The 18,547-nt window shown below is 46.0% G+C and overlaps 1 protein-coding gene across 5 annotated transcripts in view; it reads right to left on the bottom strand.

The window, feature by feature from the left end:
• ADGRG6 (adhesion G protein-coupled receptor G6) overlaps positions 1-18,547 on the bottom strand; it is a 634,122-nt gene that overhangs the window by 77,064 nt on the left and 538,511 nt on the right. For all 5 annotated transcript variants that reach the window (XM_078648991.1, XM_078648988.1, XM_078648990.1 and 2 more), the window contains 3 exons: positions 17,484-17,592; positions 7,035-7,318; positions 3,316-3,417 (listed from right to left, as the gene is read on the bottom strand). In XM_078648991.1, coding sequence (XP_078505117.1) covers positions 3,316-3,417; positions 7,035-7,318; positions 17,484-17,592 — 495 coding nt within the window. The remainder of the gene's footprint in view (positions 1-3,315; positions 3,418-7,034; positions 7,319-17,483; positions 17,593-18,547) is intronic.

The following is an 18,547-nucleotide window of genomic DNA, read 5'->3' as shown; positions in this document are numbered from 1 at the left end:
GATATTCTGGTAGTCGATATTCTGGCTATGGTATTTTTGCAGCACAATTTTTGTGGGGTCGATATTCTATAGCAAAACCAATAGGGATGATGGACGGAGTTTTGAACATTGCAAGTACTCACCCCCAGTAAACTGATCTGGGTTTAATCAATCATCATTCTTTAGCTCACTCCGCCACCCCAGTTCAGACATGGCCATATGCAAATCAGTCTGACCCTGTGCCTCATGAGAACAGTCCAGCCCGAACTGCCAAGCCATGTCTTCCCTGGACCGGAAACAAGCATACTGGGACCGGTTTCTGGCTAATCAGCCGTCATCCCCCAGGCTAGCTTGAATCCAGTGGCAAAGTAAGCAAGGGACCCACGTCTGGGCATACCCTGCCAACTTAGGGCGAACAAAGCAAAACCAAAGGGGATGATGGACGGAGTGTTGAACATTGCAAGCACTCACCCCCAGTCAACTGATCTGAGTTTAATCAATCATCATTCTTTAGCTCACTCCACCACCCCAGTTCAGACATGGCCATATGCAAATCAGTCTGACCCTGTGCCTCATGGGAACAGTCCAGCCCGAACTGCAAAGCCATATTCTATAATCATAGCATTCTTCTCTGAACCAATAAGGGAAGGTTTATCATGAACGTTGCCACATGTTAAAAACCTTTGTTTAGGGGTTTACACTATTCCAGGTGTATCATCATCCAGTGCAAAGGCGTCACTAGGGGAGTGCGGGGGTGCGGACCGCACCGGGTGACACCATCGTCCTGGGGTGACACCAATCTGGTTACGCTGGGTAACACAGCTCTGCAGCCTCGCCTCTGCTCTGCTTTGCTTCATAATCAAGAGGAAATCTGAGCCTAATGAAACATTGTGCCTCTCTGACAAGCGAGGAGGCTGCTCTCCAAGGCTCCTTGTCGTCATCACTCAGTATCAGCCACGCCCCCTCTGCTGGTTAATTGATGTTGATGGGCTCACGCTGAGCGGGGTCGGATCAACGCACTGTCACAGGGTCCCGGGAAGTTGCCCGACTAGGCCTCAGAAGGCCGCTTTGCCTATGTTACATTTCACAAGTGGATTTCTTCATGTAAGCCCCGTGCTGCGTGCCCACCCTGGACTTAGAGCCCCTCTAGCATGTTCGACAGACGACTAATGTCGCCGCAGAGCAAGCTGATCGTTCCTGAGGTAAGAGCCAATGAGCAGCAAGGCACTTGGAATTAATGCAAACCAAGTTTGACTTTTAGTTAATAGGCCTGGCTTCTCCCGTGTTTATATCCACTGCAAGGCGCGCTATGTTTTTTGGTCACGTTTTCTCCCTAAAACACTCATTTTAGACGTTTTCTGCCACCATCCTGGACAGCCCCCCCCCCCCCCGCCCGTCCCTGCTGCGCTAGAAGGTGAGGACGAGTGTGTCTTCTGTGTCTATTTAACTTTTCACTCAATGTCGCACGCACACATGCATTCAAAACGCATTTCATGAGTTTATTTCAGTCACTTTGAGAAGAGCAGAGAACTGTGAGGGAGAAACCATCGGGGTGGGTTGGGGGAAGAAGGCGACAAGGAAAGGGTTAAAAGAGCAGCAGGCGAGGGAGTGGGGTGCAGGCGGAGGGGAGTGTTGTGCAGGCAGAGAGGGATATGGTACAGGCAAAGGGTAAGATGGTGCAGGCAAAGGGTAAGATGTTGCAGGCGAAGGAGTGGTTGTGCAGGCGGAGGGGAGATGGTGCAGGCAGAGGGAGAGATGGTTCAGGCAAAGGGGAGATGGTGCAGGCAGAGGGAGAGATGGTGCGGACAGAGGGGAGATGGTGCAGGCAGAGGGGAGATGGTGCAGGCAGAGGGAGAGATGGTTCAGGCAAAGGTGAGATGGTGCAGGCAGAGGGGAGATGGTGCAGGCAGAGGGAGGGATGGTTCAGGCAGAGGGGAGATGGTGCAGGCAGAGGGGAGATGGTGCAGGCAGAGGGGAGATTGTGCAGGCAGATGGAGAGATGGTTCAGGCAAAGGGGAGATGGTGCAGGTAGAGGGAAGATGGTGCAGACAGAGGGTGAGATGGTGCAGGCAGAGGGAGAGATGGTTCAGGCAAAGCGGAGATGGTGAAGGCAGAGGGGAGATGGTGCAGGCAGATGGAGGGATGGTTCAGGCAGAGGGGAGATGGTGCAGGCAGAGGGGAGATGGTGCAGGCAGAGGGAGAGATGGTTCAGGCAAAGGGGAGAAGGCAGAGGGGAGATGGTGCAGACAGAGGGAGAGATGGTTCAGGCAGAGGGGAGATGGTGCAGGCAGAGGGGAGATGGTGCAGGCAGAGTGGAGATGGTGCAGGCAGAGGGAGAGATGGTTCAGGCAAAGGGGAGATGGTGCAGGCAGAGGGGAGATGGTGCAGGCAGAGGGAGAGATGGTTCAGGCAGAGGGGAGATGATGCAGGCGAAGGGGAGATGGTGCAGGCAGAGGGAGAGATGGTTCAGGCAGAGGGGAGATGGTGTAGGCAGAGAGGAGATGGTGCAGGCAGAGGGGAGATGGTGCAGGCAAAGGGAGAGATGATTCATGCAAAGGGGAGATGGTGCAGGCAAAGGAAGAGATGGTGCAGGGGGAGGGGAGATGGTGGGGACAGAGGGAGATATGGTGCAGGCAGAGGGGAGATGGTGCAGGCAGAGGGTGAGATGGTGCAGGCAGAGGGAGAGTTGGTGCAGGCAGAGAGGGAGATGTTGCAGGCAAAGGGGAGATGGTGCAGGCAGAGGGAGAGATGATGCAGGAGGAGGGGAGATGGTGCGGACAGAGGGAGAGATGAAGCAGGCAGAGGGGAGATGGTGCAGGCAGAGGGTGAGATGGTGCAGGCAGAGGGAGAGATGGTGCAGGCGAAGGGGAGATGGTGCAGACAGAGGGAGAGATGGTGCAGGCAGAGTGTGAGATGGTGCAGGCAGAGGGAGAGATGGTGCAGGCAGGGGGTGAGATGGTGCAGGCAGGGGGTGAGATGGTGCAGGCGGAGGGGAGATGGTGCGGACAGAGGGAGAGATGGTGCGGACAGAGGGAAAGATCGTGCTGGAAGAGGGGAGATGGTGCAGGCAGAGGGTGAGATGTGCAGGCAGAGGGTGAGATGGTGCAGGCAGGGGGAAGACGGTGCAGGCACAGGGTGAGATGGTCCGAGCGGTAAGTCGTAAGGGGGCGACACCATGAGTTACCCGCACCGGGTGACACCAACCCTAGTGACGCCACTGATCCAGTGGTGTCCGTATCACCTGCCACCGCATGCGCAGAAGTGACATCGTTCACAGCAAGCAGACCAGTGAGGTCCTACAATCTGTTCGGGAGCAGCCAGGATGCGCGTCCTTACCAGAGTTGTCCGCCAGACGCAGTTTGCCACAGCAGAGATGCCGCCTCCACTGCTTCTGCACATTTTCCTTCATTGCACAGTGAAAGACGAATATAAATAAACCTGGAATTGAAAAACTCATGTTAGAAATCGGGCATCCCTCAAAGGAACTTATTGCATCTTGCTCACGGAGGCAGATAAATATTGGTAGAGCTGTGTGGTTGTCTTTTGGTGCGATGCCGTGGGCACCTAGTCTCACCAGAAACTTCCGTTTTCAAAGCTCTGACCTTGTAATTTATTCATACTTACAACTGTTTTAGTTCATGAACGTATTTCTTTTAAAGTATACAAAAAGTGATGGATGGAATGCTTGAATTAATCTCAGACACTGGTAATCACTCGGGCCGCTTTCCAGTCCATTGTTATTTTGCTCACCATGCCTCCTCAGTTTGGACCCAGCCATATACAAGTCGGTCTTGACCCTGCTCCATCCAATGAGAGCAGTCCAGCCTGAACTATCAGGCAAGGTCTTCCTTCAACTGGAGCACAAGCAACCCAGGACCGGTTTCACCCCAGTTTGGGCTCATCATCCAGGTATGGCTTGGTTCCAATGACACAGTGTGCACAGGTCCCATGTCTGTGCATATCTGTCCCACTTGAGGTGTCACACTAAAGTACACAGAAAAGTGATGGATGGACTGTTTGAATTAATCTCAGACACTGGTAATCACTCAGGCCGCATTCCAGTCCATGTTATTTGGCTCACCATGCCACCTCAGTTCGGCCCCTGCCATATTCAAATCAGTCTTGACCCTGCTCCAATGGGAACATTCAGTCTGCACTGCCAATGCCCATTTTTCTTGCCCATTAAAGGATATATTTGTCATTTAAAAATCCTGTAACCATATATAATTATATCTAGGTTTATTTAAAAAGAAACATAAAACAGCATTGATGGTGTTATTGCTCAACATTGCGCCATGGCAGAGGGGGTGTGATCCATACTAGATATTCAGGATATCTACTGACGACACAAATGAAGTCTATTTAGTTTAAATGACTGTAAATGTACCGTAAGCAGATATCATGACAGCTCGGTTGAGCCTCAAGTTTTAAATGAATATTCAGAAACAAATATGGGGCTGCTTATGATGAGTGAAACTAGCTAGGGGTAAAGATAGGTTGAAGTCTCTCTTCTGCTTGAAAGCATTCACAAGTCTGAAGCCAAGTGCATCCTCCTCAAAGCGCTTTTCAGAAAGGAGTGTTAGGATTTACTCTTCCTACTCACTGCAAGGCACTGATAGGATGAAGGCGAAAGTTCAGCAGACTCATTCACTGTACCTCAGCTGCTGATTGATACAGCTTAATTTAAAATGCTGTGAGGTGTGAAGCGGCACACCATGGCGCTCACTAGTTTCAATATTCGTGATGGGACCTCCACTTTTCTAACCTAAACTAATTAGGCTTTATTCCTATCCCTACAATGCAATGCTCTTATCCAGGATTTCTGCTGAAAATGGTTGCTATTGTAACTATCTGTTTTTGCTTGACTTTCCCTTTGTCTTACTTATCTATCAGTCATCTCTCTCTTTTTTCCCATTCTGCCTTTTTATTTCTTTTGTTTCCTTTCTCTTCCTCTCACACACTTTATTACTAATTGTGTCATCTCTTTCTTGCTCCGATTCCTACTGTCTATGTCTCATGCTCTTTTTCTCATGGAATACCTTCTTCTCTTTTTCATTTTTGCACTCTCTGTTTGGCTCTCGCTCTCATTCGTGCCCTATTTATCTCACTCTCTCCTTGCTTACTCAATATTTTTGTCTCTATTCTTTATCTTTGAATCTGAACTCTTATTTCGCATGCTGTCGTTTTCACTCCTCCTCCTTTTTCTTTTTCTTTCTATTGCTTTCTAGTACCCCTGTTTCGTTCTCTCTCTCCGTCACTGTCTCTTTCTCTCTCTCTCCCTCTCATTCTCTCTCCCTCTCATTCATTTCAATGTCCTTCTGGCTCTCTTTCTGTCTCTATCATTCTAACTTCCTCAGTGTCTTGTAATCTGTATCTCATTCTCTTTCATTTTGTCTTTCTTTCTCTTTTTCACTCTCCCTTCCTTCCTCTCTCTATCCCGCTCTTTCTCTGTCTCTCCATGTCTTTGTCTGTATATATATCTCACTCTTCCTACCACTCTTTTTTTCTGCAGCTATCCCTCTTCCTACTTTTGTCCGCCATGGTGGTCACTGGGAAGGTCCAAATGTCCACGGGTCTAGAAACAAGAATCTACTTCAAAGAAGCCGGAATCCAAAAAACCTAAAAAATCTATGTGTATATGAACAGAGAAGTCTCCTTCAAAGTAAGGACACCCATCAGTCACCACTCTATACCGCCCTAGTCGTCATCTGGGCCTCCTCCTGGCATTTCCATCGTGAAGCATAAATGATGAAAAAGAAGGACCTGATGACAATGTCCTACATCAAATTATGGATCACTGGATAGCCCTCTAGATGTCAGCTGGTAGTGATATCTGATGGGTGAAAGAATTGCAGTGCATAAGTGATGTATGGGAAAAAGTGACTTAAAATTGGGTAAATGAGAGACATTATGTTTTATTATTATCACTCAAATGCCCAAGGTTAAAAACAGAGCAAAAAAAGGCAGTTTCAACAAATATCTGCCAGAGTTATTATTAGGTTGACATGTTTCCGCAATACATATGGACACTTCTGTCCTTGCCTTTTTCAGGACCTTTAAATATAATCGCTACTGCAATGTGCAACATAAACACCAAAAGTGAGAAAATAAGAAGAAAATAACCGTTTCACCTCCCCGAGATGGCTTGGAATTCCGTCAGGAGTACCGACGGATAGAGCGGTGCTTCTTCTCCCTGAGCCGCAGCCAAGTGAGGTGAGGCCTTATCTTCTTGTTAAATAGTGGCGAATCAGCCCATATGAAGAAGGATATTACTAGACACCTAGGATTCCAGGTAAAACGGTTATTTTCTTCTTATGTTCTCACTTTTGGTGTTTATGTAGCACATTGCAGTAGCGATTATATTTAAAGGTCCTGAAGAAGGCAAGGACAGAAGTGTCCGTATGTATTGCTGAAACATGTCGACCTAATAATGACTATTCAATTCAATTCAGTTAATTTATATAGCGCGCTACATACCCATAGGGTCTCAAGGCGCTTGAAGAAGGGTGGGGAATAACTGGCAGATATTTGTTGAAACTGCTTTTTTTTGCTCTGTTTTTAACCTTGGGCAGTTGAGTGATAATAATAAAAATAATGTCTCTCTCATTTACCCAATTTTAAGTCACTTTTTCCCATACATCACTTATGTACTGCAATTATTTCCCCCATCACATATCACTACCAGCTGACATCTAGAGGGCTATCCAGTGATCCATAATTTGGTGTAGGACATTGTCATCAGGTCCTTCTTTTTCATCATTTATGCTTCTCGATTGAAATGCCAGGAGGAAGCCCAGATGATGACTAGGGCGGTATCGAGTGGTGACTGATGGGTATCCTTACTTTGAAGGCGACTTCTCAGTGCATATACACATAGATTGTTTAGGTTTTTTGGATTATGGCTTCTTTGAGGTAGATTCTTGTTTCTAGACCCATGGACATTTCACATGTAGTACAGTAAGAATTGGGGGCTGTGTCCATGCTAGGTCTTAAAATATTCCCTAGGACCCTTCCCTAACGGTTTGTTTTGTCCCCACTGAAACAGTCCTTCTTACCTTGCAGAGAGTTGAAGATGGCAAAGAGGTACATGAAGGCGACTTGCACAGGTCCCCAGGCGAAGAAGGCGAAGCCCCAGGTCATCCCCAGCAGGAAGGTGAGGCTCACCACACTGCGCACGTTCCGCAGCACTTCCTCCCTCATGCTCCGACTGTTCCTCTTCCCATTCCTCCCGCAGATCTGCACCATCACCACCACAAACATGGCCACGTTCATAAGAAACATCACGGCAAAGTAGGCCACGCAGGCGATGTAAAAGACGACGTCATCCTTGATCCAGCAACTGCAAGGAGGAAGTCAATTAGTGCTAGTGTGTTGCTGGTGCTTGCAGGTGTCACACAAGGCACAGTAATGCATGTCTGATTAAAGTGCTTCATGCTGCATTTATCTGTTTTCCCAAACATTCAAGCATTTGAAATGGGTATTGGAGTAAGCATTGCTCCTGGATGCTCCTATTTGGCTCCGGTAATCACACATCAGCCACTTGACAGACAGTTACATCTTAATTATACACCAAACAAGTCCAGACACACATCCTGGTCACTGAACACTGGCATGTTTTCCCATCAGCACTTTCTGCTTTGTGTTTTACATCCATTCTTCCTCCCTCCTTCTTATGGTGAATATTTTAAAATAAACTGGCCTTCCAAGTGTGCTCCAGGAGAAGTGTCTTTCTGCTACAACTACCTACATTGACTTCAGAGAGTTCTAAATGCAGGAAATGGCAATGTTTCCTTTTTTAAATTAATCAAATATTATGAAAAAGGTTTTATGAAGCTGAGAAAAACGTATTCAATACCTACGTATATTTAACATTGAAGTAGGTTGACCAACACATTAAATTACAATATCCATGTTATCTAGAAAGCATCTTCTGAATGAAATACCTGCATTTTGAACAACATCAACGTACAATCCACAATAAGTTGAACCTTTGCTCTATGTAATGATCATCACCGGATTCAGGAATAATGTAAATAAGAATTAAAAGTACCACACTCCACATAGGAGCTAAAAAATGAAAACATGAACAAGCAACAAAGAAGAGAAAAAATTGAGGATTTCCTATCTGTAAACTCTACTCATATATGCATTTATAATTATATCAGATTCCTTAATTTCTGTGTTCTAAGTGGCGTAGGCTGAGAATATCGAATCCCGAATATCGACGAGGAAGAACATCATTACAACAATATCGAGGGACAAATATCGAAAGGTAAGTTTCTATACATTGTCTACACCTAACTCCACACCCCAGTACCTTGATTATATATATATATATATATATATATATATATATATATATATATATATATATATATATATATATATAAATATATATATAAATAAATATCTCTTCATGGTACTCAGATGTGAAGAACCTCCCTCTGTGCACTAACCTTTTGTTATATTGTCTATCTATATTATTCATTAAATATTCTTTCACATCAATATTCAGGATTTGATATCCCCAGCCACAATTGTTTTAGGTGCATTAAAAACCACTCTTGTTTGAAAAACTAAATTTACTACTGCACTGTCTCCGCTTATATTCTTCTGTCTACCACTAGATTTTGTGTTACATATATGTGTATAGAGCCTGTTGACATTATTGATTGCATATGTTCAATTGGATTTCTGACAGGCACCACTTTCTTTATTGATTAATTTTCATATTTAGGTATTGCTACTGATGTAACAACACAGTAGTTGTTGATTGCTAATTGAATGTCTACCTCGTTCTCCCTACACCCCTACAGCACATTTTTTTGGTTGCACTTGCTTTAGGGCCCAAGGGATGTGTGTGCGACAATAGACCTGTTTATTAGCAGTGGTGGCTGTTGACATTTGAAAGTGGTGAGCCGTAAACTTACTGTTGGAGTGCACTGTGGCGAGCGAGCGCAGTGAGCGAGCCCAAAGGTCTTAAGGGGTGTTCGGGGGGAGTTTCCCCTGCGAAAATTTTGAAAAAAGAGGTGCATTTTCAAGCTCAAACTACAAAGGTTTTGAGTGGCTGTGATCAAAATACAAGTGGTGAAAGTGGTGTTATCCCCCCTCACCTCCAGTGCCTAATGGCAGCTGTGGGATTCCTTTTGTCACCTGAGTCTTGCATCATCCTGAGGCCTTAAGCAGAGGGCAAGCCTCACAAGGTGGTGTAAGTCCAGATGTATTACCTGGAGGAGGTAGGTGCTCTGCCTGAAACCTGGCAGCACGCACAAGGAATGAAATGAGCATGGCAGTTAATTACAATATTTTTATAGAACGATATTTTTGTTTGGTGGTGTTTGTGTGCTCGATATTTTTTCAGACATACGCCTGTCACCCCCCTCGAGCGGAGTAGGTCTTCTCATTTGACCTCAAAGCTTGCACCAACCCTGTCTGCCTGCCTTAAAGAAATAATGCAACGCATGACGTCGCTACTTAAAAGATAAAGTTCCGAAAAACGCCCACCAAAGACAACGCTTGTAAAGTTCCGTAGCGCTCTTGGAATCTGAGCGCTCCAATCGGCTCTGGCTCGTGGTTGACCGAGCCAAAGAGGTCTGCTGATATTGTGTTTGGTTACGTTTCAGGCTGTTTAGAGATGAGTTACTGTGGGTGGTGGTCAGCGAGGTGAGCATGTGCTGGAGTCTGGTTATTGGCGGGCCAGATTCTGACGTGGGTCAGTATGGCGCATTCTGTGTACGGGTGCATGTACTGAAAGGCTACTGCAGCTTGCTATGAGGCAGACATCTCCAAGAACAGTTATTTTGTGGTGGTTTGAAACTAAACACACGAAGTGCCAGCGGGTATACTAGGCGCTAAAACAGGAGTGCATACTAGGTGCTAAAACAGGAGTTCAGGGTCTCGGACCTGATGGAATTCCCCTCTCCCACATCTCCTGCTTGCTGTCTGTAAGCGTCACCCTACAACTGGAAATGCCTGTGCAAACCTCTGCTTAGTGATGGAAACAGCACACAATTCTCCCACCGGCTGCAGCACTGACCTTTGTGCTCAAGAAGTCCCTTACCAGCAACCCTTGCCCTTTGATACTTTAAAACTGCTTATAGCAAGTGTATGGCTCAGTGAGCTATTCAATTCTCTACTACACAATAAACTTGCAGCTGCAAGTGCACTAGAATGACAACTGACTGCAAGCACTTTTATTGACTATTGATACTCTCTGCAGCACATCACCTACTGAGGCATCTATATGGTAACCCTTACCCTGTAAAATCTTCTCTAATGCATACACAATGTAAATTTCTAAAACAAGTTGTTACCCTATCTCAGTGTAAATATATTATGCATTCAAACTGCATTAATAAAACAATGCATACCATCATTTCTTTCACATCGACCTTTCACATTGTGTGGCAAAGATACTTCTGTGTACTTTCTAAAATACATATAGATTTAAACACAATAAACTGTATTTGCATCTATTTATCGCGTTTCACGCGCAACAGTCCAGCTTGTTTATAGTCAAGACAATCACTGCATCTACTTGGGTACTCTCTTACAGTTAGTCCAATAGCCAGTGACGCTTCGTGAAGGATGTGCTGCACCCATGATTCCACCCACTATGGGTAACCGTGACTCCTGGAAGTACTAACGGAATAGCGTCTTAGCCGTCCGCAAAGCGCTTAAGCGCCTCGTCAACGGTCTTAAGCACTATGCAACTCACTACATGTCAGTCGCGGCTCGCATCGCAATACGCGCGGGGGGGTCGGGCGGTGGTGGAGGACGGGGAATTAAAAGAAAAAGAAAAATAAGAAAGAAAACTTACCTGACCGTCGGTCCGCTTCGCCTCTGCTGGGCCCTTGGCGCCTTCACTGGAGTGGCAACCCCTCAGCCAGTACTGGCGCTACTCCAGCAGTGCCAGGATTGGCTTAGAGCAGGGTTACTCGCCGCCCGCCTGCCCATTAGGAGACCGAGGGTTGAGCCTTTGATCAACCCTCGCTCTCCTAATGGGCATGCCAACCAGAGCAGACACTAGTGCGCATGACTGGGCACGGCGGAAAATTTCTCCGACCTTCACCAGTCATGCGTACTTGTGGTGCTGCCTGCCCCTGGTCTGACAATGCATCATGCATGTCAGTCAACATGATGCCGGACCGCCCACCCCCTTCAGACTCTGATGGGGTGGGCGGTCCGACGTCATGCTGACTGACATGATTGTCAGTTCTCCCTCGGCGTCTCTGAACTTAAGTAAAGTGAGTCAGTTTACTTAAGTTCACAAACGTCGAAGGAGCTGTGGGCCCAGGCAGCTAGTGGGCCAACGCCCAGTGCCCTAATGGACGCACTGCCACTGTTCATTAGTACCCCTTCCGATGGGGTATCGAAAGTACATGGTAGTCAATCAATAAATCAAAAGCAGCTTTATTAAATTGTCGTAAAAAAACAAAAGCATACAGTGCAGTATAATATACATACTCAAATACATAGTGAATACATAGGTAAATTAAAACCATCTCAAAAGAAAGAAAAACACACAGTGCCACATCATTGCTAAGCAACCAGCGTTTTCCTTTTATGCATCACTGAGATTAAAGAGCTAGTCATTCCACAGAAAATTGCAGCAGAAGGCAATTGTTGTAGGAAGAACATTAGTTAAAATGTATTTAACTAAGGATAGGCAATATAAAGTGTCTGCGAGGTGTATCGTAAAATGTGCAGAAGAGGACGATGTGCATAGTGCCTTGCGAGTTTATATTCTCACTGGGGCAATTGACCAAGACATCTGATCAGTCATTAATTGCCAGGAAGCTGAGTAAACAGTAGAAAATATCTAGTCTGAAGTGAGTTAGAAAAGATAAGGTTGTACACCATTTGTTACATGTAGCAACTGGTTTTTGATGACACCGGTTTTCGTCAATTCCCTGGTAAGGCTTCGATCTTCAAGTACATGCACACATAGTTTCTTAAGGCCATTTGTGTGAAGTGGAAGTCACAGTGGGGTAACAAAACCCCCCGCAACTCCTGCGGTGCGGGAGGCCCCTGAGCTCTGGGGCCCCCTTCAGCACTGGCAGGTCCCAGACCTGAGAGCTCCGGACTGGTGTGTAGCATGGTGGGCCCCATGTATGTACTTTGCAGGGGTGCCCCATCAAGTTTCGTTACACCACTGGGAAGTCATTTGATCTACGACAATCATCGATAAGTGATCGGTTTAAAATAGTAAATTTGGAGTTCCATACCTTGTGCCACAATAAAATTGACTTAATTTTAATCAGGTCGACTAAAAACTTCACCCCCAGTTCAGACTGGCATACAGTAGTGGAACAGCTTGTGGGAGCTGATTAAACATTCCTAATGAGGCCTTTCTCAACTGTCTGAAGATGGTTAATGTTTGCATAGCCCCAGATGCCAGCCCCATGAAGAGCAACAGAGACACATTTTGCATTATAAATAGTAAGCATCTCTCTCAAAGGTTTGGTATCTAGTTTGGCAGCGAAGTTTAAAAGAGCATTTACAGATTTAGTAAATGCACCTTACTGTTATTCACTACAGAAGACTCTGTGCCATGTGCATCGAAAACAATACCCAGAGAAGAGAATGTGGGGGCAAAACTTAACTTAGAAGCACCTGCCAGAAGATTCCGGCCCTTCCGTGTGTTCCTCCCACATTTCATAACCAAAGTCTTGATTTTATTGAGGATCAAGCCAAGCTCAGACATATAATTAATAAAACAGGTGAGTATTCTCTGTAGGCCCAAAATGGTACGTGACATAAGGACTGCATTGTCAACATACAGCAAACAAAGGGTTGGTCTGTCGCCAATTTGGGCGAGATCTTTAAAGTTGTCACTTAGTGTAGAGCCTAAGCTTTTGATGTACAGAGTGAACAAAAAAGGTGCTAAAACCCAGTCCTTTCTAACCCCTCTTTGAAGCTTAAAGACACCAGTATACTCATCTATACGGCTAAAGCCCACCCTAGTCTTTCCACTGGAGTACAGCTCTCTAATGAAAGCAATTAGCGATACGTCCACCCCAATCTCAGATAGAATAACCCTCAGTTGGCTATGAAGGGCACAGTCAAATGCACCCAAAAGGATGACAAAGGCTAGATACAGCTGGCCCTTTTTCATTAAGGTGTATTTGGCAATGATCAGGTTGAGATTGAGCCCCTGCTCAATTGTTCCCAGCCCTCCGCGTAAACCATACTGGAGATCTGAAAGGATGTTTGAAATTTCATCCCATTCTTCGAGACAACTCCATGCGTTTTTGCCTGTAACTTTTAACAGTGAATCGAGTAAGGATATGGGGCAGTAACATGGAGGGTTAGAACGGTCCCCTTTCTTTTATATAGGTACGATGACAGACTCTGACCATGAGCCAAGGAGGCCAGAAAGGAAACAGGCCGCTAAGACCAAAGTCAAAATAGGTACCCACATGGAGAGGTTAGCCTTGAACAAGTCAACAGAGAAGCCATGTGGTCCAGGGGCTTTACCGCCCTTGCTGCCCATTACTGCCCTATTTATTTAGTCCAGGGTAAATGATAAATTACTAAAACCACAGGGTGATGGGGAATCAGAGGTCTGATTGTGCGTACTAAGGATGGAGTAAATCTCAGAGAGTTGTGCAATCCAGTTGGTTTCATTAATGCCCATCTCTAATCTCGGGGCACTGTTATCCCTTAAAAAGGAGCGATTAATTTAGTGCCAAAAGGCTGGCATATCCTGAGCCAAACTGGCTTCAATCAGGGTTTCCCAGGCCTGGTGCTTTAGCTTCTTCTTCCTTGTCTTCAGAACTAATCTATACTCAGACCTAAACCTACCCATTTCCATAGGAAAGTGCAGCACTCTATAGAGAGCTTTCATTAGAAGCTTGTGTGCTGTTGAACAATTGATAGAGAGCCGCCTTGGCCTAGGGGAGTTGGACTGGGTCATAGTTTTAATTTAGGCTTGTTTGGTCCCATTAGAGATCTCGATAAAAGCCATCTTAACCGCCTGGTCATTAGTTGAGTCATCTAAACAAATGTCAAAGGCACCCCTGTGAGTAGTAATTTCAAGGAGAGTATCTGGATTGATCCCCGAGCAGTGCAGCAAAGTGCCACTTTGGGAGGATAGCGAGGCATTATCTAGGGAGCACTCCACCATGCCACACACCCTTTTAGTAGGGAGATAGCATAACTTCCCTACTGTAAAAGACTCCTTTCCTTCAATGCAATATAACCTATTCAATCATACTCAAGTTGGACTAGTAATGTAACAACATCTGATGGTGAAACGTTATTATACAAATCAACAATTATAAAATTGAGATTGTGCAAAATTTCCGAAAGAATAATCAGGTAGTAAGGAAAGTTGGACTCTATCTTGAGCGTAAATGAAGGTAGTGTATTTGAGACAAAAATAGCCAACACGCCTTTAGATCTACCTGCAGTAGAAGGAACTGCAGTTTGGTAGAATGTTCTAAAGCCATTCATATGAATAGGTTCAGCTCCTCAAGTCTCCTGGAAACAGAGAAAAGGAAAAACCATAATAAACTCACCTCAAGAAATAGATGACAACTTGGAACGTAGCAACATCACAAAATAAAATGATTGACAAAGTGTTGAAACTTTCCAAACACTCACCCCCACTCTCAGATTCATTCATCATTATTTTGCTCGCCATGTCACCCCAGTTAAAACCCAGCTATATGCACTTCAGTGTTGACCCTGCTCCCCATGGGAAACTGGACCTAGGATGCCTTTTTCCGGTCCAGGGAGGACCTGGCCTGACAGTTCAGGCTGGACTGTTCCCATGAGGAGCGTGGTCAAGACTGATTTGCATACGGCTGGATCTAAACTGGGATGGCTTAGGGGGCAAAAGAAGGTCGGATTAAACCCAGATCCCTTGACTGGGGGTGAGTGGTTGCAAAGTTTCAGCACTCCATCCATCATCTTGTGTTAACCTGGAACGTAGATCTGCCACATTACAAAATAGGAACTTGCATGATGATAGAAAAGGTTCCAAGTTCACAAGCAGGGGAACTAGCTGGGTCTGACAGCCCACACTAGGACAGGAAGGTTTGAAGGAGGCAGAATCAAGGGCAATAGGAAAACACATCTTCATGGAGAAAAGTAGGCAAGGGGTAGTATATGTGAATCGGTGGAGAAGTTGTTCTTCAGTTTAGTAATAGGTTGTCAATCAATATCATTCAGCTTCACCGGGGGGGGGGGGGGGGGTGACACAATTGTGCTTTGTAATAGATGGATAGAAGCAGAGGACCGGACAAGGCCAGCATTGGTGTCAGAGCCAGATCCCTCCTTTAAAACCACGGGGTGATAGAAATACCCCAATGAAAGGGTTATTACTTGATGGGGGAAGTAGGTGGTGATCTGGTCCTGGTTTTGTGCAAAATTAATTCCACCAAGTAAGGGGACTTAAAAGACATAATTACACAGTCACCAGGCAGTAATGTAGCTCCCTTGCCAATCCATCCAACCCTTCTTACTATTTTCAAGTCTTCAAAGAGGGCCCTAGTTAAGCCAGTGTTACTGCCCACCCAATGAATGGATTTATTCTTTACGCTTTTCCAGGATTCAGTATTGTGTTGAGAAAGGGTTGGTACATTCCCCAAAATGACAACGGTTGGAGTGATCTCTGGGAGAAGGTCTAGAAGTGGGGATGGGCCTAGTCATGTCAGTGCAATGGCAAGGGTTTTAGAGTTATCAGATTGCACGGTAAAGGAATGTTTTGGGGAGGCAGGTTGGTGACTGGAGCAGTGACTGGGACAGCTGCAGTAAAGGGCTCAGATCGCGGAAGGCTAAATTGGTTATTAGTGCACAGCGTCTGAATATGACAAGGAGCAGCAGATGGAAAAATGGCATTCGAGGTTAGAGCAGAATTTGCAATGAATTTGCTGTGTGAATGAAATGTTTCTAAACAACTTGCCAGGGTATTTTCGACGACAGAGTCTGGAGGACAATGAGTCTAATGATGACCTTCATTAGGTTTCCCAAGGATTGTACTGTTGTAAGGATACATTTAATGTCCTCAGATTTGCTGATAAGGTATGCCCATTTTGGCCCGCTAGGCTTCACAGCGGATCCTAATTGAGCCCAGGCGCTGTAATCTACTGCTTTCATTGAGGGGGGTGACAGTTTCTTACACTTCACGGGGGGGGGAGGACGAGTCAGCAGGAGAATTGGGAAACATATCCTTGGAATTTACCTGGGCACACCCATTATTGGCTGAACACGTGGTCAAACCCTTAAGGTTCTCATCTTTGTAGTTCGACGCGGAGGGAGGGACAGCACTTATGATGTCTGCTGATGTTTGGAGACATGCCCCCAGTCTTGCCTCAGCCGAAGTAATCTCTTTATGGATCGAGCACATTGCGCTTGACAGGAAAGTCATTATAGATGTTATGGGCTTGCCTTGAGTCTTGGAGGTGGGGAATTTTCTTTTTAACCATGATGGCGCAAAGTGGAAAATGCAGGGCCAAGAGAGTGGGCTCAGCCCAGACTCATCTGGCCCCGGACAGGTGCAGACCAGCCTGCTCTTGGCCTGGACACGTGCCTGGGGATGTCCCCCGTGTGTCCACCTCTGTCGGAGTGCTACTGGGGTGATACACACCTTCTGGTGCGAAAACAGCCGGAGCCACCTCACTGCCACTGATGATGGGTCCTATAGACCATGGTTCCCAACTCTGTGGAAGGCGTCCCACTCTGCGGGAGTGCTGCAGGGGTGATATGCGCCTCCTGATGCGAAAACAGCTGGAACGGCTTGTAGTCCGGGGACCCGGCCTCTGTCAAAAGTGTCCCACTCTGCGGGAGCCCTGCAGGGGTGATAAGCTCCTATTGGCAGGAAAACAGCCAGAGCAGCTTCCCTGCCGCCGGTGATGCTAGGCCCTGTAGTCTGTGGCTCCGCCTCTGTGGAAAGCATGGCAGTCAAATTCTCAGGGCCTAGCCTGTTAAGGCAGCAATGACAATGTCGATTTTCTCACTCCAGGACACAAGCCCGAAGTCAACAGCATGACTCCATCCATGTTCCAGATGTGGAAGAGTGCTAATGAAACACAAGGTTTAAGCGCTCCTGAATCCCAATTACCTGTTTTGCATCACAGTGTTCCGCTGCACATTCTGCCCCTCTTCCAAATCGGTCTCTGATGCTAGGCTGGGCTCTTATTCGACCTTCATTACGAGTGCTGAGGAAATACTGATTCAATCGGTAATTAGGATTACAGGAAATGCAGTAATCCTGAACCTTAGGGGATTTTCTGGGACACATTTTAATAGTTAAAACCTGTCAGAATATGCTCACAGAAAGAATGTTCACAAGCATCCAAGAATCAGTGTGAAAACACTGACAGTAGCAAAGGAGGTCCATAAATACTCCACCCGAAAAATTAATACACCTTATGGTATTGGAATATCAGGGTGTTTTTTGTTATCACAACAGAAGACCCATGACACAAGTAACGAAGATTTGTTGGCAATCAATAAAAGCACGTTAAAGAGAGGTACAGCTACAGTCGTTTACTTACAAATCATCACCTCCATCTCCATTGGTAGTTTTGCCATAGTGCTGTTTTCCGTAGGCACTGTTTTTATTCGTGCTTGCTAGAATAACTGCCACAATTACAGCTGGTACACCTGTATAAGAACAGCATATAATATAGGGTTAAGTATAACCGAATAACAAAAGGACCAGATTACATGTATTCTCCAAAGACAATGCACTCAAATGAGTTTAATGGCACTTAGTGCCGATATCGGCAACCCTTCCTGCAAACATGGTAAATAGCTACTTAGCACACAATGAATGAAATAAATCAGATAAGACATGGTTTAGTGGAAAACAGTGTGGTCTAGGTTTGTTTTATAAATGAAATATGCCGCCGTGGTGGGTTAACTTACGGGAGATCCAAGGGCAGTCAGCGGTGAGTGCCCTAAGATGCCCACCCGCATGATGAGGCAAACAGCACTTTGGGCCAACCCATTCGGTGCTACCATTTTTTATTTGGAGAGTTTTCTCCCTTAAATCCGTGACCACCAGTCCAGGATTATTACTCACACATTTTTAGGGATGGAGCGTAAACCAGGCAAGCCCACGGTTGCTCAGGCTTGCAACCGCCCGAAGGACTAATGCGGCATCGTCGCTTACATCCCAGGTTTCTGCCATAAAACAACCCTGCTGTGCTCCCTCAGATGGTACCCCTCTCTACCAAACGGCCTCCAGACCGCCCTGTAACTCCTATATCAGTAACTTCTTAACTCATTATTGAACAGGCTCCACACCTGCTCAAGCAGTGGTATTAGTTTTCTGTGGTCCTGTGGGAAATTGAGTTACTGGTTGAATGGGGTGTAAGCCCTGGTTAAGCAGCAACCACAATCCTTGTCAGGGAAAAAGCCAAAGGCAAGCCTGTCTGTGCCTATCCGTGACCTGACCGCAGCCAGCGCGAGGAACCCTGGGCCTACGACCTCACACTGTTTCAACTCCACTACCCTCCTCGCACTCAACCCCGGAAGAAACAACAACTGCCAGAGATTGACGCCGAACACCACCCACGGCCAGTTCTCCTGCCGACACTGCAGACAATCCTTCACA

The sequence above is a fragment of the Lissotriton helveticus genome, chromosome 6 (genome assembly GCF_964261635.1).
Source record: "Lissotriton helveticus chromosome 6, aLisHel1.1, whole genome shotgun sequence".
Lineage (NCBI taxonomy): Eukaryota > Metazoa > Chordata > Amphibia > Caudata > Salamandridae > Lissotriton > Lissotriton helveticus.
This window is presented reverse-complemented; position numbering and strand designations above follow the sequence as displayed.